General features: G+C 29.1%; 1 protein-coding gene and 1 long non-coding RNA gene across 6 annotated transcripts; both read right to left on the reverse strand.

Moving 5' to 3' along the window:
- Nucleotides 1-5,744: 5,744 nt before the first annotated feature.
- Nucleotides 5,745-11,491, reverse strand: LOC149989343 (uncharacterized). 5 transcript variants are annotated; one of them, XR_016502472.1, is made up of 5 exons: nt 9,213-9,771; nt 8,501-8,683; nt 8,049-8,171; nt 7,035-7,279; nt 5,745-6,839 (listed from the first exon to the last, which is right to left on the reverse strand). It is a non-coding gene; the product is annotated as an uncharacterized LOC149989343 (long non-coding RNA). The 5 variants fall into 5 exon arrangements; XR_016502474.1 differs by lacking the exon at nt 9,213-9,771 and adding an exon at nt 9,784-11,491 and having other exon boundaries at nt 8,049-8,683; XR_016502476.1 differs by lacking the exon at nt 8,049-8,171 and having other exon boundaries at nt 9,213-9,763.
- A 4,199-nt stretch (nt 11,492-15,690) lies between these two features.
- On the reverse strand, nt 15,691-17,272 carry LOC112281398 (ATP synthase gamma chain 1, chloroplastic). Its single transcript, XM_024517873.3, has 2 exons — nt 16,841-17,272; nt 15,691-16,674 (listed from the first exon to the last, which is right to left on the reverse strand). Exons 1-2 carry the CDS (start codon nt 17,213-17,215, stop codon nt 15,913-15,915), a joined length of 1,137 nt encoding a protein of 378 aa, XP_024373641.1. The 5' UTR covers nt 17,216-17,272; the 3' UTR covers nt 15,691-15,912.
- Between the last annotated feature and the right edge of the window lie 4,850 nt (nt 17,273-22,122).

Here is a 22,122-nt window from a genome sequence, read left to right on the forward strand (position 1 = left end):
GGAAAGTATAGAATCTTTGATAAATTACTCCAACGTAGGAAATATCAAAAAATTTATAAGATGATAATAGCAAAATTTAAGATAGAACATAGTTTTATGATACATTTTCCAGTTCAATCTTTTTATAAAAAATAAAAAAAAGAAAAAAAAAAAGAAAAAAAGAGAGAAAATTGTGGAAACATATGAAGAATTATCTAAGTAAAGAAACTTGCTCTCATTTTAATATTTGAATATATTATTAAGATTTCTTTGTGATTTAAAACCACATTAATTTATTACTTACTTTTGCCTATTTGATTTTAAGTATGGATTTTTTTTTTTAAAATTACAAAGAAAAACCTAAAAACGTTTTATTTTCTGAATTGGTTATAATTAAAATTTATCCAAAGACGTAACAGACACACACACACACACACACACACACACACATATATATATATATATATATATATATATTATTCACAGAATTTTCATATGATTATTGTGTAATTGATAAACATTTTTCTACATTTTATTTTTTTAAGTTAATAATATTTGTATTGAATTGTTTATTAAATTTTAAAGTCTAACCAAAATATATCTATTAACGGTTAATTTTTATTTATTTAAAGTTACAAATAATGATAATTCATTTATTTTATAAAAAATAAATTGAAAAAAAAATTAATTCATTCAATATATATATATATATATATATATATATATATATTGTGTGCATTTCAATATAATATGTTGCTTACTAATTGCTATTTGAACTGAAAGTTAGTTATTTTAGATTAATTCAAATAAATTGATAATATTGATAAATTATTAAAACTGAAATGCTAAGTTTATTTCTGAAAGGCTAAATTTCTACATAAAAAAAATTGTAAATTCTTATTGTTACTTCTATACATTTTATTTATCTTTAAAAAATCTTTTAGTGGTAAATTTATTTGCAGAAATTTAATCAATTAAATATATAATTTTTTAAAATTTGTAAATTTAATTAATTAATTAATTTTTATTAAATATTTTAAATTAATCTATTTTATATTTATCAAATTTCAGTTTATTTTTTTAAAATAAGTTTTTATTATATATATATATATATATATATATATATAGTTGTCATTTTTATAATATTTTAATCGTTTTAACCTTTACATTTGTATTATTTTTAATATGATTATTTTTAGTATTTTTAAAATAAATGAATTAAAATATTGGTATTTAATAATATTTCTTTCAGCAACCTCAAGTTTTAATAGTGCCAATGACTGTTAAGTTTGTACTTTCTTATTAGCAAAAGTTGCTAGCCCAGGAAACAATATGCCTTTGATAGATATATAAGTCTACTTAGGTCTTACTTAAACAAGTATTTAGATCTACTTAGACCATAACTATAAAGGTTAGCATGCCTAATCAACTCTTACTCAGGTAAAAATTAGGATTTTCTTTTGCAATACAAACAAAGTTTGTCCTGCAAATGATAGATGTACTATTGTCCACTTAGCCACTTGTCAAAGATGTTTGAACTTTGCCCACTTAGAAATATAGATGTAATATTTTTATCTAAGTAGGGATTTGAGGGTGGATTATCATTTTCCAATAGAAAATGATTTGAAAAAGATTTTGATTATAAATCATTTTAACATACTTAAATCCTTACCAAAAAAATAAATAATGTCAATAGTGGTGTTTTGGTTTTTATTTATTCTTTAAGTTCAATTTAAGATGTGCTTGAAGTATCTTTTATATATTATTGGAACTTCTTATTTTAAAATTAAAATATATATCAAATAAGAAAATTTCTTCCATAAATCACTACATTAGATAGAAACAATTAGTTGAATAAATCCAACAATATATAGTTGTTTGATAAATTTAATCAAATCTATATACTAATACTTTCTAAAAGCATAAACTATAATATACTTATTTAGTTTTAATAATATCTGGTAATTATTTATTTTATAATATAAACCATAGATTAAAAATTAAAATAAATATAATAGTAATAAGATGAAAATTCTTACATTAAAGTTTGGTATAAAACTAAATTTGGATATAATAAAATATACATTGTGTCACGGACCAAAAATACAAACAAGAAATCTAAACAAGAAGTTCAAGAAGAAATGACAAGAACTAGATTATCAGATGAGTACAAGAGCAACGCCAAGAGAATTGAGCTAGAGCTTCAAGAGATGTGTTGTCGAGACTGAAGATCTCTTCAGCCTCGACTCCTATATATACTACTGGCCTATGGTTTTAAGGAAGCGCATCAAGAAGCTTCCCAAGAACTATGAAGCATCTCGAGCAACTATCCAAGAGCTAGGAAGCTTCTTAAGTAACTTCCTAGAATCTACTAGAATATTCTAAGAATCTTCTAGAGCCTTTTAAGAGAATCTTTAGGGAATCTTTAAAGAATCTTTGAAGAATATTCTAAGAGAATATTCAAGGAATCTTCTAGAAGTTTCTAGAAACTTCTTTCTAGAAGGTTCTAGAAACTTGTCTCTAGAAAGGTCTAAGGACTATGTCCCTAACTCATTGTGGATCAAACTTACTAAGTCATTTGATACCATGTAAATTTTTATATGTATTATAAGGAAGTTTGTGCATTTTAATATAATTTTTAATTCTTATTCTAATAGTCATAAGAAATAAAATTTCTAATAATTAAAAAATTTATGAAATTTTTAGTTTTGATCTATTTTTGTTATTTCTTATTAAAAAAAAATACCTAAGTCAATGTCACATTCTTATTCTACTTCTACCTTCATATTTAAGTATTTTTCTATTCATCCAAAAAAATATTTACAAAAAAATTGACCATAAATTTTTGGACATTTTTATTTTATTTTTGATTTATTTCTATGTTAGTTCTTTTTAATCTTATAAAACATGAAAAGTTCTAATTTGTACTTGCAAATCATTGAATATAACATTGTTAAAAGATTTTATACTGTCTTGAGTTTAAAATATCATATACATAGACTATGTAGCAAATAATAAGCGATATTGGAATTTTTATACTTGAAGTTTAATTAAGAAATAAAAATTAGTTTTTCTCATAAGAATGTACTTGAAATTCTTTAGCTAGAATATCTAGAGAAAATTCTTAATATAATGGAGGTTATCTAATCCAAAAACCTTCTTATTTACCTTATTGTTTTAAAATAAAATATGTAAATCTTGCTTTAAAAATAGATATTCATTGATAAAGCACAACATTTTATTTTTTAATATTTGTAATTGTAAAATCTATGATTTTTTGTATATTTATAAATAGATAAATTTGGTGATAAATTAATCAAATGGCTTTAAATATATTCTACTTATAAATTTTTAATATATAGATCTTATTAGAAATATTATAAGTCCATCTTTTAGACTTAAAAGATATAATTAATTGGCTTTTCTTTTGGCTTACATAAAAAAATTGTTAAAACAGATTGAATTGCATTTTAGGTAGATTTTTGTTAAAATAAAATAAAATAAAAATATTTCATTATAGATAGTTCTCTCAATTTGTATTAGTAATTATAATTCGAATTATTTTTGTCTTGCTATTCAATATTTTACTTAAATAAATTGATACCTAATCCAAATGCTTCACCAAATTTGTTAAAAATATAAATTTTATAGACTATTTGTCTTTTACTATGTCTATTAGATAATATGAAATTATTTTTGTGTTGATTTTAAAAATTTTAAGTTTTCTTATACATTAATTTTTATAATTAGTCGTTATTTATTTCTTCTTAAAATATTTAATTTAGTATTTAATCAATAATATTTATACAAAATACATAAATTTTATTTCTACTCATAATATAAGTAGCATTTGTACTTCTTTGTAATTTATTTTATCAAAAAAAATAGAATCTTAATTTTTCTATAACCATACAAAAAATTATCTTAAAACCTTATCAAGTTTATCTAAAAAAATAATTTTTGATAAGAAATTGTATTTGCATAAAATTATAAATAAATATTATATTAATATTATATTTTCTTTAATTATTAAAATTTTATTATTTTATTAATATATATTTATAGGCATAAAATTGGTCCAATTTAATTAAGATTCTCATGCTTTCATTTATATTATTCTAAGAGTGTCAAAGTTTTTTTGCCATAAAAGTATAAATCTTCTAAGTTTAAGCAATTCTAAAATGAATTTGATATGATATTATTTTTTCTTGTGTTATTTATTCTTGTGCCATAAGTTAGTAAGTTTTTTTTAAAATCCTCAATAGTTTTCAAAAACTTAATCTAGGTGGCTAATTTTGGCACCAAAAGTTTCAAATCCAACATTTATATTCTAAAGCATGCTAAAAAGAGAACCTAACTTGTGACTAGTTGTTGCACCATACTTTACATTCTAACATACTTCAATTAATTTTGGTACTAAAATTCTACTACACAAAAGATTAGTTTTGAAAAAATAATGTTTTAATCATATATATATATATATATATATATATATATATATATATATATATATATATATTTTTAAATAATGGTATTATTTGAAGGATGTTGGATTTTTTTTATTTTTTTTATTATATTTTATTTGTATTTAAACTTTCTTATTTGATATTATTGATAGAATTTTGTAAATTAATTATTTGCTTAATTTCATACATTTTTTGGAAGAAATAATGTATTACTTAGAGAAGGCTATTTGTAATTACAAGAAATTATAGAATCTCTAGTTGTTGCATAGTCACCATAATAAGAATATTATTTGTATTTCCGTTAAATTAATATATTTATTGTATTCTAGTTTTACCATTGTGTTACTTCTATGTTGTAAAAAATCATATCTTTGTACTAGATTGATTTATTTTCTTTTAAATTTTATGTACTAAAGCAATATTAACTTAGCCATCTTTAAGAGAAAATAGAAGGAACAAGAGAGGATTTTTTAAAAATTTGAATAGTGTAGAACTTGATAAGTGCTTTTCTATTTGGTTTGTATCTTTTGTCAAAGTATTTATCTACATTTATATTAAATTTATTTATTCATTTATTCATTATATAATTAATGGCTTTTGAATGATAATACTCCTATTTATTATTATATTTAGTATTTTTTATTTTTATTATAATTAAATTTATATTTAGACTTTGTTGCCATATTTAAGTGAGACTGTCTTAAAGGTTTCTAATATTAATCTAATGCTAGATTCTTATATATTTATTACTAAGTCTTTTGTTGTAGTTAGGTTTTATTGTTTTTCTTTCTACTTTAGATTATATATATTAAGTTTTTTTAGAAGATCTTATTAGAGATTGTTTTTACTCTTATTTAATATTGTATGATTTTTAATAATATGTTCTATTAATAAATAATACATATATTTAATTGAAAAATAATCATAATCTATAAGTATTTTATTTATTTATTTATCTAATTATTTTTATAATGGACTTAATTTCTTTTATTACCAACTTCCATTAATTTTTAAAATCTAATGTGGTATCAAATCTTGGCTCTACTAATTTGTCATGATTATGATAAGTTTCCAGAACTTGTCTTTCGGCTTATGAAATTTGATGTCCTATTTTTAAAAATTCCTTATATACTCTACAAATAGTTACATAGGTAAAAATCTTAAGATTTATAAGTTTTATAAATTTATAAAGCCTATTTTATCATTTATAAATTTAGGATTTTAGATTCTATTTTTATTAAAATTATATGCATATTTTAAAATAATATACAAATATGTTTTAGTATAGAAAAAGAGAGAAAATAAAAATTACTTTATAATTTTTATCTAAATCAATGTTCAACTTGTTTTTTTTATATATAATTTTTTAAAATAACTATTCTTCCTAATTTTACTTAAAGAGTCCAAACTGTACTTTAAGTTATTTTGGTTGTATTTCTATTCTTATAAAACATACTATAATAATATTTTTTAAGAAACTTCATACTGTCTTTGTCTATTGCTATCTTTTAAATTTTTGTTTAATAAGGAACTTTACATAGTTAATATCAAAGCCTTTTAGTAGGGGCTCTTGTAATGTTTTTTTTAGTTAAATGGAATTGATTCTTGTTACATCATACATTAAAGAGTTCTGCTATATTTTATTCTTCTTGTAAAAAAGCGATATCTAATTAGAGATATATAATTTGTATGTTTATAATCTTGAGACTGCTAATTGCTTGCTTGACTCTATTTGTTAACATATAAACTCATCTTTGTAATTCTAATCCAAAATTTGTTTTGAGTTTATGATCAAAAGTTTTTATTAGCTTATATATTCTAAACAAAGTACATAAATAAACTTATTATTTTTTTTGACAATCTAATTGTTTAAATTGCCCGACATTCATTCGTGGATAATTTTTTTTTTTAAATTACATGAGACGAGATCAGCACCTCATTGGTTCACCCTCTGCGGAGATGCTGATGTGTCATTTATTCTGCTCATTTGGATGATGGAAAGTGAAATTTGAGAAGGATAACGTCTTTACCTTTGAGGCTTTTGTCATTGATGGAGATTTTTACTTTGCTTCAATTCCGTAACAGAAACGATCCCAAACAAAGCCGAGTTAGAGCACTCAAGGAATCTAAATCTTCAAACAATGCTTCAAGGGTGGTACACAATCTAAGCATTGTCACAGCTACAGGACGCCAGGTGAGATAAATTGAAAAAGTACTGAAGTGCGTACTGTGTTTACTTTGCGAAATGCATCTTGTGTCCATCGCAACTTCATTCCTGACAATATGCCACGTTCCTTAAAGATATCAATACGTCCGTTTGAAGCTGCAAAACCTTTTTTTAGTCTTTTTTCGCAACGTGGTTGATTTCAAAATATATCGTTGGCTAACATCCTTCTGTTCCTCCAATGACATAGAAACAAACTTCAGCAATATACATAATAAGTTTCTGACGCATACATACAACCATTGGATATACGTCCATGGCTGCTTTGATGTTCGTTTAACTTCATTTGCAAGTACATGGCACACATTCAAAAAACACAATTATCAAAGTGAAACTACACTGAAGCACTGCAAAGAATGACTTACGAAAGAAAATCATAGTAGTCTCTGACTTGTCATACCAACTGATTTGGCACCAAAAGAACCTGTGATGTAACATAGGCAGCCGATAGAGGCCGTGATAACGCGCAATCACGAAAATGAAAAGAAGATGGCAGCAATTCAATATTATTAGTAACGATGTTCCAAAAAGCAGATCCCACACCTCGTCTCTAGTTCCGATCGTCGCCCTAACTTCATAACTAATGCACTTTACTCCTGAAGATAATGACCTACAAGCCCCATTGCAATGGCATTCTTAATATTCTAATTTTTTCCGGCACAACCCGCCCGGCAACGCAGACGAAACAAATTCTTAAGATACATCAGCGTTACCTTCACAGAGAGGCTACGAATCAATATACAAACCATTGTGTGATTCCTAGCAAATATTATTCAAGAACAAATGAAACTTTTCACAGGTGATATTGGTGCTCGCTGCTAATCTGGTGATATCAAAAGAGCACTTGCTGTGCATGATTGAGATCATTCCGAATGCAAGTGACAGGACCTTGCGGAGAGCGTCGACCTTACCTTAGGGATTCATAATTTCATAGAAAACATTTTAGATATGCTAATGGCTGGACATACAACTATGAGACAGGCAACCGCAGGAACCAGTCGGAAAGTTGAGACGGGAAGCAAATGTTTGAATGAGGATCTTACCTGTGATAGCCTGATAAAGATCATTAAGGGCAAAAACAAGCTAGAGCTAAGTGAACCAAATATTACTAAACATTTGGCAAGAATGCGAACCCCTCCATTGATTATGATGATGACACTGAGCCTCAATTGCGAAAGCCAGAGGCTATTTTAGTTAGATCCAAGCTAAATCTATGCACATAACAACTAACACACTGCATCATTTATGAAGACTACAATACCGGCCACCAGTTGTTATAATGATCCATGAGGATTTTTAAACAGGAGAGCTTGCTGAACTTGACGCAGCACCTAGTGAAAGTACAGCAATAAACAACCGACCTGTCCGTAGTTCAGTACCTCGGATGAAATATTGATCTGAAGGGAGAGGTGGAGCTCAAACTGCGAAAGTATGCTGCAGTAACAAGCAATGCTTACTCGCTTCTGCATCATTCTCTCTTCCCATACAACATTTTCTTCCAACTGTGACATTTCTCCGCTTATTAGACTGAGTATGTACAGTAGAAAACTCTCTGGAAATGATTGCCACTAAAATTAGGTTACACCGGGCCCCCGATAGCATCGATATGATAGAGCACTTTCACTGGGAATTCCACAATCAAGCATCACAATGGCACACGACTAACATTTGTTTTTAGAAGAATATAACGACCATGTGAGCTCATGAAATAAAGTCATCCGAGAAGGTAATAAGACAAAGTATTCTTCTCTTCACCCTAGTGAACATCAATGATCCAAAACATTTCTAGACTTTTCAAAATCTCATGAAATGCAAGTCATGCTAACCTCACCAGCAATTCAGAAACACGGAACATCATGAGTGTGTGCGAATAAAAATAAATTTCAGCAATCGGAAGCCTCTCGAGATGATTTTCTGTAAGTGCCGTGCACAGTGTTGACCTGCCGATACTCCATGCATTATAGCTTGGTAGTCTTCTAGAGTTGCCTCATCGTCAAGGAGTAACTGCATCGTCCTGACAATCGAAAACCACAGGCAGTCGAAAATCAATGAATGCCATGAAGATGCATGTCCTGAGGCGAAACTCTGCACTACATTCACTAAAGCCATGTATGCAACGTCCACCAGAACACAGACAAGTCTGGCTACGAGATTAGGGTTACCAAACATGAAAGAGAATAACTGAAAATATTTAAAATATATAAATTTCACAGATGATGCACCAAAATGTGATAAAAGCCAGTATGATCGATTCTTGAATGGTGCAGTTGTAACTTTTAAACAGGCAAATGATCCTATTTTACAAATGATGCACACATTTAAATTACTGCACAATACTGTGGCATCAATGTATAATTCAAAAACTTAAAGTAATGAAACTCTCATGAAAAAATAAGATGGGCATTAAATTTTATTTTTTTATTTGTCTCAATACCATATTCAAACAACTTAAAGTACCTACGTAACATGAAAATATGCCTAAAATAATGTAAGTGTATATTATTCCAGAAACTCAGTGTATTGTAACATAAATTTTTAGTTACATTTTGTGTGATTTTGCTGTAATACTCCAATAGCTTAATTCACAAATGTTAAAAAATGACCATCATGGATTTCGATTTTTGAATATGTAAGTTCAAAAATGTGAGTTGAACACTTTAATTACCATTGCCCACTAGAATAGAGGGGTCTATCATGTGAGGATTGAATAATGTGGACAATTTACTTCAAATGTGCGGTGATGATCAGTGTAGATGATATCTGATCTCAAATTACTTTATAGTTTTCTTCTATGCTACAGCAACAGTGTAATCCAACAATGGCTAATATATGCACAATTGTCTCTCTCTCTGTGTGTGAATATATATATATATATATATATATAATTTATAATTTTCAGTAGTAGTTTTTAATTTGAACTACATGTGCCAGTTATTGCCATGTTACACTGCTGTTGTGCAAAGGACAATATGAAATACATGGTATACAACAACAGAAAATTTAGTAATAAATAAATAAATCCATCTTTATACTACCAATTGAGGATTTATTTGTTGAAAAAATAAAATGCTATCACAGGTAGAGGTACAAAAACAGGTTTCTGAGGTGGCTAACATTAAAATATTGTTGCTCAAAAACAATGATTTGCCTTTGCCCCAATCTTTTTAAAGATTATGCAATACATTTTACACTAAAACTTTTGTATTTACACTATTATAATTTACACTCATCCTTATGATACAACACTATGACAGAAAAATGTTTCAAACTTGCACCCAATTTTAACATAATCTCATTTTTTCAAAAATGATTTTTTATAATCTATGGATGTAATAATAATCTATTTAGTAAAAAGATTGTAAGAATTTCAAAAAGAAAAAAAAGAATGAAAGGAAATTAAATTACATCAAAATTTATACACAAGGTGCATAATTTTGAACCTTAGGGTCTGATTTTGATCCAACTTCATAACTAGTCTTCTTTGGATATCAATTTTTAGTTTCTCAAAGTAATTTTTGTTAATTATTTTACTTAATTCCTTCCTAAATATGTCTATATTAATTATTTTTCTTATGCACTTTGATTTATTTCATTTATAGCCCTTCAAAGTAAATAAAAGTCCTTTTCACAAAAATGTAACATTAATACTTACTAATTTTTACTACCTCCTTGTTTAATATCTATGTTTCTAAAATATTTTTTCATAATATTTTTATGTAGGCTCTTCTATAATATAATATTTCTTTAAATATTTTACCAAATGACCATGTTATCATGGAACACTACAATATAATAGATGATATTTGGAGCAATGCCATTCAAAATGGTATTCCACATCGTAGGAAAATCTCATATTTTAAGTTTTATATCACAAAAACTCATCAATAACCTAATAGATACTACCTCAAAAATATCTACCTCTCAAAGACAAGATATACTCCTAATACATTACAATACTTGAAGTTCTTCAAATATTAATAGATATGGAGAACATAGTCTAATCTTTCCACATAGATGCATTCTAGTTTGTATGAAAAAGATAACCATCCAAAGCTTGTCCAATCTCAAGGATATTCTAATAACTAGCTCAAGCAATAAGCATTCCAACAAATAAGGCCACATTCTTTCCTGCAATTTTTATTCAAGCAATATTCTTTATTTCCTTTTCTAACACTAAAATCTTTCAATACAGACTCTTTTCAATTGTCTACACTACATCAAGTGATTTTTCAAAAGACTACTACTACATAGTATTAGCAAAAACAAGTATGGCAAGTTGGCAACCACTTGCCTTCTATTGTTGTATTATGTGTATTCTTGCTTGAGAATGCATTAGGCACCTAACTATAGAAGGTAAGTAAAAATATAATAATAATCCTACCAAGTCTAATAGAGTATTAAATAAAATTTAAGTAATCTTTAAAAATCCAATTCAAACTTTAATCAAGCTAAAGTAAATTTAAAAGAAGTTACAAAAAAAATACAAAGAAATTATAAATTAATCTCAAAAAATAATAATAAAAAAAATAAAAAAATAAAAAAATAAAATCTTAAAGAAATAACAATAACCTTAAAGAAACATTAGAAATATTTTTTTAAAAGAAACAGAAAATAATCCTTAAAAAATATTTAAAATAGAAATTTAAAATAAATTCTAATAAAATCCTAATAAAATCTTAAATTAACTTTAATTAAAATCTTAATGGATCTTAATCAAATCTTAGATCAGATCCTAATTAAATCTTAATTAAAAACCTAATAAATCTTAATAAAATCTTAGATCAAATCTTAATTAAATTCTAATTAAAACTTTAATTAAAATCTTAATGAATCTTAATTAAATCCAAGGTCAAATCCAAATTAAATCTTAATAAAACTTAATTAAATTTTAAATCAAATCTTAATAAAAAATTCATGAAATACTAAATCCTAACCAAATTCTAACCAAATCTTAGATCAACCTTAATAAAATCTTAAATTCTAACCATAATCTTAAATCAAATCCTAATAAAATTCTAATTAAATTTTAAAAAAATCTTAAGTAAATCTTAATCAATTAATATAATTCTTTATAATTCAATAAATATTAATTAAATTGTTGATCTTGACTAAAATTTCATCCAAACTTCAATCAATAAGCAATTATCAAGCATACAAAAAATGAGAAGAATTAGACTTATCAATTATGAAAAAAGCTCTTAGAACATCTCAATTGTTGGTTGTCATCCTTCTTTGACTTGAATATTCATCTTCTAACAAAGATTTCTCTTTGTTGAACCATTTAATTGCTCCAAAAATTAAATCCTATGAAATTATTCAAGTCTCCATTGCTCTCAAAAATTTTTGCTTCAATCGAACTAGCACATACTGCTAGATTGTGAAATCCCTCACTACTTATAAATTTCAATTATTCAAGATCATAATCTATAAAAACTCTCATATTCTTCAATCTAATTCCCTGATTAACCTTAAATTTTTTAAATACGTTTAAAAAAATTATAATAATAATTTTTTAAACTTTTATTTCTAGATATGCTACTAAATTCATAAAATCCTCAAATTTGTAAACTTATTTTTATTTCTCAAAATCTAAATCCACCAAGTATACTATTAACTTTAGAAATCTCTCAAAACTTCAATATTAATCTAAATAATGTAAAACTAACTCTTAAATATCTTTTCATAAGTCAGCTCTATAATTCCACTATCTAATTGATAAAAGAATCCTAGAGTCACCATAGGTGCATGATTTTGTGCCTTGTGGTTTGATTTTGATCCAAGCTAACAATAAGTTCTCTCTGAGTATCAAATTTTGATAATTTGAGGTAATTTTTGCTTAAACCTATTTTTAATTCTCTCCTAAAGATACCAATATTATTTACTTATCTTATTTATTTTGATTTGAAGTATTTATATCTTTACAAAATCAATAGAAGTTACTTCTATAAAAAATACCATTAAGACTAAACTTTTTACTACCTTCTTATCATTTATCTTTATTTTTCTACTATATTTTTTTGCTAAGCTCTTATATAATAATATCCATATATATATATATATATATATATATATATATTCACCATATAGTTATGTTATTACACAATACCACCAAGTTTAATAATCAAAGATCAAATAAAGTGGTTGTCTTAATAAGCTAAGATTTTCAAACTAAAAAAAATAACTCTTGATCTCTCTAAGGTAATTGTAAATATACACAATATCAAAAATCCCATTTGTAAGTAGAAGGACCTAGTTTAAGAATTTAAATGGAAAAATATTGATCATTAAATTATCCATTGTATTTGTGTAAAACGTAGCTTGATATTACTTTTGAACCTTAAGTTCCAAAAACCATACCAACATCTATAGATATCTTTTAATTCAATGCTCAAAGATTTCTTATCAAAAGGCTTTATATAGATGTTATGTCCATTTTTAATATCAAAAAAAATTTCAATAAAATCTTTGCTGAACAACAGCCAATATGATGTTGTATAACATGAATTCTTGCTTGAAAATGCTCTAGACATCTAGCTATAGAAGATAAATAGAAGATGTGACAACAAGATCCTACCAAGTCTTAAATAAACTCTAAGTAATCCTTAACCATCCTAATCAAACTTTAACCAATATAAAAAAATTAAAAGAAATTACAAAAAAAATATAAAGAAGTTATGAATTAATTTTAAAGAAAAATAATAAAAATAATAAAAATAATCTTAAAAAACATAAAATATATATTTATAATATTGAAGATAAAAATTCTAAATAAATCTTTTGTAGATCCTAATCAAATATTAATATAGTTCTAACTAAATTCTAAATCTTAAATCAAATCGTAGACTAAATCCTAAATCAAATCCTATAAAATCCTAAATAAATCTTAATCAATTATTATAGCTATTTTAAAATCTTAATAAATATTAATTGAATTATTGATCTTGACTAAAAATTTATTCACATTTCAATCCATAAGCAATTAACAAACACACAAATTTTGAAGAAAATCAATTTACCAATTCAAAAGAAAAAAAGCCTAAATTGCTTAGATGTTGGCCGCCTTTCTTTTCCAACTAGATATAGATATTCCAATAGCTATTTTTCTTTGTTGAGCCATTTAATTTCTTCAAAAATTAGCTCGTATGTATAATTCTAAGTCTAACTATCTACCAATTTTTGCTTCAATCAAACTAGTCCACATTGTAAGATTGCAAAAACCTTCATTGACCTTATTTTCTTTTTTCTTTCACCTAATAAATATATTACTACAAAACAATGGGCCCAAATCTCCACTACTAGATCATATATACTTCTCAATCTCTTCCTTAATGCAAATATTAACCACAATCTATTCACACTATACCTAATGTCCTATAAAAATAAGAGCCAATAACTTAGAGAATAATAATAAACTTGCTACATCACTTACAGAATAAATACTTGCCAAATCTTGATAGACTTGGATATCAATAGTTCTTTAACACATGACAAAGCAACTTCTGCATAGGGAGCTATATGAGCACCTTCTCTCTCTTAGCCACACGAACCAAGGATAATATCAACTATTGCAACCTTGTAAGACATGTCATCACCTTTGACTCAATTCTATGGCCAAGCCAAACACCACACCAACATCACATGCCTAGAGAAACTCCTTGCCCCAAGCCAAGGGTTCAAAGACTAAGGAGCCCAAGAAACCCCAAGCCTCACATTAAAATCCCTAGGAAATTACCATGCATGCCATGTGTCCAATGTAATTTTATCTATCTTTTTCAAATAAGCCAACCAAGCACATTTCAATAGCAGATGATAAGTCAAATCACTGTAGGGTGCAAGGTTCCAAGTTCAATCCTTGTGGTTGGCAGAGATTATGTTTTCTTTTTCTTTACCTTTGGATATTCATGGCAACACATCTTCCCAAGCTGCAAATCTGAGGGTTGCTTCTCCTTGGCTCTCTTTACTTGCTCATAACATGGCAGCAGTAAATGCATTGCATACATTTGGAAGCATAAAGAAGCATGAGTTTGGAGAAAAAGTGAAAGTAAAGAAAGTCCAGTGAAAAAGGTAAAGAAGGCGACACTGTGAGTGTCTGCCACCTCCGTTTTTTCTGAGTATCCCCTTCGCAATCGACATTGATTTCGTCAATGCAGTATGAGTGGCGATGAGCATGCCAAGTAAAGGTGATGGCGACGACGCTTCACCTCGACTCCTCCATGTTCAAACTGCCACACGCATGTCCAGTTCTTTTCCTAATAGTTCTTGGTCATCATTCGAGTGAAGATTCTAGATATCTGCCCTTGTCCGTGATTCGAGCTGTGGCGAGAGCATTTTCTTCATCAGGGATAGCTTCTCCGCGTTGCTGCAATTGCTGCTTACAGTGACTGTTCGCCATATTCATCATGTCCGTTCATCGTCCTGTGAGAAGGATGAATACCTGGAAAGCAGAGTAATCGTACAATGTGATGGCGCTCACACAGAGTGTCATGTTTTCACCCTGTGCTGAACAGCAGTTGAAGTGTTACGATAGTTTATGTGAAGCAGGATAAATACTTTCCGATTGCGCTCGACTAATGTACTGTGACACAACCATGTTGAGAGAATAGTGTATCAGTAGTGTGAATTTTTGTTCGAAAACTAAACCGGCACAACAGTTGCTGTGAGAGTTAGCTAATAATTCAAATATGATTTCAGAGTTAAGTTAGACACGCACACGGAAGATAGATCGTCAATTGAATGGGACATGTACTTAGGTCGACAAGAATGATGTCAACTCGACATCAGGTATGACTTAATGTTAGTGAATATACACAAGCCAGATAGTTTAGGAAAAGGTTGCCGATAGTGTGCTCAGATTGCTAAAAAATGAACAATCCTCCTCTGTTACAAAAGAGGATATGAAATTTGATTAACTTGTTATTACTTGTTGTTAAGCAGTCTACCAGGATTACCGATGGAAGGTATCAGTTCAGGTTTCCAAATCAAAAATACAAGGGAGCAAGGTTGACACGGAATCAGAGACAATGCTCGGAATGGTTGGTTACCACCACAAAAAACTCGGCGATGATGAATTGCAGTGATCTGAGAACAATGATCATCAGATGAATAGCAATATGCAGGTCAGTCCGATGATTCCCTTATAATCACTACTCTCGTTCGCCTAGTGTACAGAAATGCAAGAACGCCAGTTTTTAGGAAAGACATCCACACAAGGGGAATCCTATCCATGGGAGGTCGACAAGTGGTCTAGACAGTCACGCCGGAACCAGCCACAATCTCCAGAATCTCTCCAGTGATCTTGGCTTGACGCTGCCTGTTGTATGAGATGGAAAGGCTTTTCTTCAAGTCAGCAGCATTGTCTGATGCGTTGTTCATTGCATTCATACGAGCGGCAAGCTCACTCGCAATGGACTCCTGCAGAGCTCTCAAGAGCTGGCTGTTGAGGTAAAGGGGCAGCAGAGCGTCAAGGATCTGCACGGGCTCCTGCTCGAAGGTGAGCACCCCACCGAACTCAGCGGTTTCGGTCCTCACGGTTTCTCTCTCCACGGAGAATTTCCCGTCCTTGGTGGTCAACCTGAACATCTCGTCATCGGCGGCATCTACGCAGTTTCCACTGATGTCACAAACCTCGCCGGCTGGGGAGAGTGGCAACAGGGTGTGGATGATAGGGTCGGACTTGATAAGCGACACGAATCGAGTGTACAAGAGCTCCACCTTGTCAACCTCCTCCGAGACGAAGAGAGCAAACAGCTCATCAGCTATGGCCTGGGCTTCCTTGGTAGTGGGGGCGTTGCCGGCATCCAAGAACTTGTCCACTGGGATATCGGGCCTCCTCTTGAAGTAGCTGTTACCCTTCTTACCAATGCTCACTATGGTGTAGGCGACTCCCATGTTGCGGAGCTCAGCCATCCTCAGCTCGGCCTTCTTCAGCACGTAGTTGTTGAAACCACCGCACAATCCCCTGTCTCCAGTGATCACAACAAGCGCAATCTTCTTCACAGGCCTCACCTGGACAACCCATAACCAAAATTCAGAATGTCCAGAATTCAGCAGCTATGATGCACTGCAGACATGAATTTGGCAATCGCTACAGCAAGAATCCCAATAATCAATCCCTCACGCACGACAGTGGAATGTGGGGGGGGGGGGGGGGGACGAGTGAATCGAATCTTACAGTGGTGAGAGGAATATCAATATCGTCGGTAGAGATCTGCTCGTTCACATTGTACAACACCTTAACGAGGTTTTCCGAGAATGGGCGTCCGTTCACCACGGCCTCCTGAGCACGACGCACCTTGGCGGCAGCCACGAGCTTCATGGCATCAGTGATTTTCTGCGTGTTCTTTACGGTAGCAATTCGATCCCTCAGGTCCTTCAATCCGGCAGTCACAACAGAGCTGCCACGGCCGTCGCGCCGGACAGGGCTCTCCCCGATCAGCGTGTCAACGGCGCCTACAGGCTCCGCACCTCGAAGGCCCAGAGAGCGGGCAGACAGGCCCTCGAATGTAGCCATCTTGAGCGACGAACCACAGGCGACGGAGGACGCCATCGCTTACCAACCGAGTTCCAAAGGAGGAAACACAGTCGCTGAGCGGAATGGATTCACAACACAGGGAGTGGTGGGGGGAGGAGTGACAGGGCTGAAATGCTGCGAGTAAGTGGAGCAGATTGCCTGTGGTGCCGATTCCGATACTATTCGATGCCTTATCCAGCATCGCAGGCATCGAATGGCCGAAAACCCCCTATTCCACGCAGAGGCTGGCCTCTTCCCCGTCTCGCTCTCGGCCTCCCTCGGCCTTCCTTCCTTCCTTCCTTGGGCCTCTTCCACGGTGTGGCTCCGCTTCCGCTTCCACCTCTACCCCATGCGATCTTCTCCTGGTGTGGATAAGGAAGGCGCTCCTCCTCCTCCTCCACATCCACTCCCTTCGACCCTCATTCATCTATCTATTGTTCATCCATCCCCTCCCCTTCCTCCTCTGCCCTACCTTCCTTCGCGTTTCCTCTCGTGAAAGTGAAATTATTGCTGAATTGTTGTGGTGTGGAGCGTTTCAAATTCTTAGTATATGGAACATGTATTAAATGCAACCCATTTTTTTCTATTACTTATCTCTGATTAAATTATAATATAGGAAAAATAAACATGTGAAGATTTTAATTTTTGGGAAAAAAATTTCATGTGGATTTTGGTATTATCTACATGTCTGCATCTTAGTTTTTAATAAAAATATATTGATCCAATTTTTTTAATCGAGATAAATATTTATCAAAGGTGTTTATCAAAAATATTCCATTATCAATACTCAATTTAGAATGCTTTATTCTATTTATTTTGAGAATCTTATCAAATGAACTTTTTAAATATCATGATTCTTTTAAGTTTTCAGTACATAGTTTATAAAATTTATAAATAAAACTTAGATAGGATATAATGATGAAAGCATAGGTTTTTTTCTTATTCCATTATAAGTATAATAAAGTTGTTTTATTCTTTTATTTTATATTTTAATGATATTCTTATATTAATTAATTTAATATTTTATTTTAAAATAGCACATACATACATACATACATATATATATATATATATATATCACTTAATTTGATTTGAGAACATATGCATTTCACAACAATTCTTAAAAATTCAAACTATGAGATAGTATTGTTTTTGACATACTATCATAGTTGTTTAGGTTTTAATTCTTCTCTCCTTGAAGTAACTTGTTAAACTAGTTAGTTTCAATTAGATAAATTTTTTCGTAAGTAAGAATATATAATATAATCATAAAAATAATTTTATAAATATAATATATATTAAAAAATTAACTAAAATTAAATATAAAATTAACTAATATAATTTATTTTTAGAAATTATTCTACAACCTAATAAAAATATTTTTAAAAATTAAGCTTAAATATATATATATATATATATATATATATATATATATAAGTCTTCATCAATAAAGATTAATAAAAGCAATGTCTTTCAAATATTATACAAGAATTCTAGAATTATTTTATTTTATTTTATAAAATATTAATATAACAAAATATCTAAATTTTCATTAAAAAAATAAAAGATAGAAATAGCTAAAGAAAAGTTTAAAATATTAAATAAATTTTATAATTTTGTATCATAGATATATGTCTACTGTAATTGTTATCTAAATAGGTAGAATTAGGTAAAAGTAGATTTATTTCATAATACCTTTTACAGAAGCTTATTAGATGTTGTTTTGACTTTACATATGTTTGTAATTGATTAATAGATTAGAAACTTGGTCAACGAGCTACTCATGTACCATATGTATTGGTAGCTTACATAATAAGCTAATTATGTGGCAGTCAACTAGAAAACTTGTCTTCCAAGTCAAGATATATGTTATACAAAGTCAACATATTTTTGGAGGTCCTTTAGAACATTGGCACACAGATCTACATAGATAGTATATATAGAGGCAAGAGTGAAGCCTTCTTCACTCTTATTAAGTCTTTTCTTGCTTCTAGTCTAGATTCAAGAGTCTCTAATTTTCTTGTCTTTTAACAATATCTATATTAGTTTCTTTTTAATATATATATATATATATTATTTTATTTCTATTTTGTCATTTTTCTTTTGATACAAATTTCTTAAGTTAATGCATCTTTGTTTCACTTGATGTCTTTGTTAGAATGATAAAAGTATACTTACAATATTAGAGTTTTATCTTTTTTTAATTAAGAATAGATTACTCCTTTCTCTTAATAAGACATAAACATATTAAAAGTTACAGATTACCCTCTTTTAAATTAATATTATTCTTAATATCTTCTTTATTCTCAAGTCCTCTCTTTTACTTGTCTTGAGCGATATTATTTATATATATATTTTAAATGTCATCATGGCAGAGCTTCTTGAAATGAAGAGTGCAATCACACAAATAGAAGAGCAATTGAGGGAGCTGATGCTTTTGATGCATCAACTCAATTTATCTCCACTTACAACACCAAAAATATCAAGAAGTGAAGATATAGACATGGTTGGAATTGCTTGAGCATCTATGTCAAATGACATCTCTTTTTCTATAATAAAATATCTTTTTAAATTTAGAAAATCTAGAGTTAGCTTATTTGAGAAGTTTGATGGAATAAGATCCAAGTTTTGAGGATTTATCAATCAAATACAACCTATAATTGAACTTCAACTCTAAAGCTATCCAATTCCAAGATCTTAAGTTAGATTTATTAATACACTTCTTTCGAATTTAATATTATCATGTTTTTTATCTTTTTTTGAACAATAAGATTCAATACTAAATAATTTAGAGGTTTTTTTGTAACAATATATTTTACAAAAAGGCATTCAATCAGTGATATAATATGCTTCAAAATTTCAATAACTAGTAATTGATATTAAGTGGGTTGATATTGCCCTTATCAACCAATTTTCTTATGGATTAGAAAATGAGGTAAAGAAATTGATGCTCAACTTACTTGTTTTTCAAACATTAAGTTAAGCAATTGATTTTGCTGTGAATTATAATAATTGGATTTTTGAGTTTCAATCTAAGAATTGTGCAAAAAAATCTCTATGCTATTACAATTCAATGACAACATTGACAACCTTTTAATGAAGTAGAAGACATGCAAATTGATGTAGTATGTTTTAAACCTCTTATTGAACAACAAAAGATTCATTGTTGTCATAAAGGATTGTGTTTATATTGTGAGGAAGCTAAGCACACTACTTAACATTGTCAAAAGAAACAACACCACTACAAAATGAAAAATACAACTATCGAAGATGAAAAAATATCAAATAACAAATTTGTACAACTACAATAGGGACTATGCAGTTGGATGCTTGTACAAATGAAGGTTCTATCTTCTCCTCAGAATCCTCTCCTTATTTTACAATAGATGTAAATTTAGGATCTAATAATGACAAAGCCTCTGTCTTAATAGATTTAAGAGCTTTAGCTTCTTTTCTAGATGAAGACTTTATTAAAAGCTATAGAATATCATTAATATAAAAAGCTTAATCCGTACATGTAGAAGTTATAGATGGCCATCCGTTATCTTTTGGAGATATTATTCATAAAATACTTCTTATAGATGTAGAAATAAATGGTCATAATAGTTGAGTAATTTTTAATATAATTAGGTCTTCTTCTAATCCGGTCATTTTAGATTTATTGTGATTAGAAAAGTATAATCCTTTGATAGACTGGATTTCTTATAAACTTGACTTTCCTCAAAGTACTATTAAGAGTTTTGTGAAAAGCCATAAGTCTAGTATAGGCAAACCTATACTTGTAAGTGCAAAAGCTTTTTTGCATGTTACAAAAAAAAAGAATACTTTTTATTATTTATGCCACACTCATTTTTAATGACAAAAAGTCTTCAAGTGGCATTCCAAGTCAATATTAAGATTTTTAAGATATTTTTGAAAAGAAGAATGCAGATATTTTCTTGGAGCATTGTTTATATGATTGTTCAATCGACCGTAAAGAGAGAAGTCAGCCACTATTTGGTCTAATCTACAATTTATCACAAAATAAGTTGACTAAATTTAAGAAGTACATTGACGAGAATTTCTCCAAAAATTTCATATATCATTTTGTCAAGGACATACACTATGAAGTTGTAAAAGATTCTAAAAGGTTCTAGATAAGCTTTGTAGTTTGTGGAAGCTGCTTGAGAAGCTTCATAGATTATAGAAGCTACTTGAGAAGCTTCTTAGTTTGTGGAAGCTACTTGAGAAGCTCCCTAGCTTGTAGTATATATAGGAGCCGAGACTAAGGGGATTCTCAATCTTGACAACACATCTCTTGGAGCTCTAACTCACCTCTCTAGTGTTGTTCTTGTACTCATCTGATTAATCTAGTTCTTATCAATTCTTCTTGAGCTTCTTGTTTAGATTTCCAATCAATATTCTAAATTCGTGACACATTTAAAATCTTGTACTAGAGCTACTATCTTATTTGTAAAGAAAAAAGATGGATCACTGCAAATATACATAGATTATTAAAGACTTAACAAGATTACCATCAAGAATAGATATTCTTTATCATTGATATTTAAACTTTTTTATCAATTAAATCAAGCTAAGATCTATACAAAAGTAGATCTATGAGGAGCATACAACTTGGTGTGCATTAAAGAAAGAAATGAATAGAAGACTGAATTTCAAATAAGGTATGGATACTTTGAATATAATATCATGTCTTTTGGACTCATGAATGCATTAGTTGTTTTCAATATCTTATGAATGATATTTTTTACGAGTTTTGAGATGATTTTTTTATCTATTATTTCAACAATATTTTAATCTATTCTAAGAACAATAAAAAGCATGAAGTTTAGGTTCATCATGTATTACAAAAACTTAGAGATATATGATTCTATAATAAGTTAGAAAAGTGTATATTCCACACTACTCAAGTTGACTTCTTAGAATATATCATTTCTAACAAA

The sequence above is a fragment of the Physcomitrium patens genome, chromosome 4 (assembly GCF_059467195.1).
Source record: "Physcomitrium patens ecotype Gransden chromosome 4, ASM5946719v1, whole genome shotgun sequence".
NCBI classification, from domain to species: domain Eukaryota; kingdom Viridiplantae; phylum Streptophyta; class Bryopsida; order Funariales; family Funariaceae; genus Physcomitrium; species Physcomitrium patens.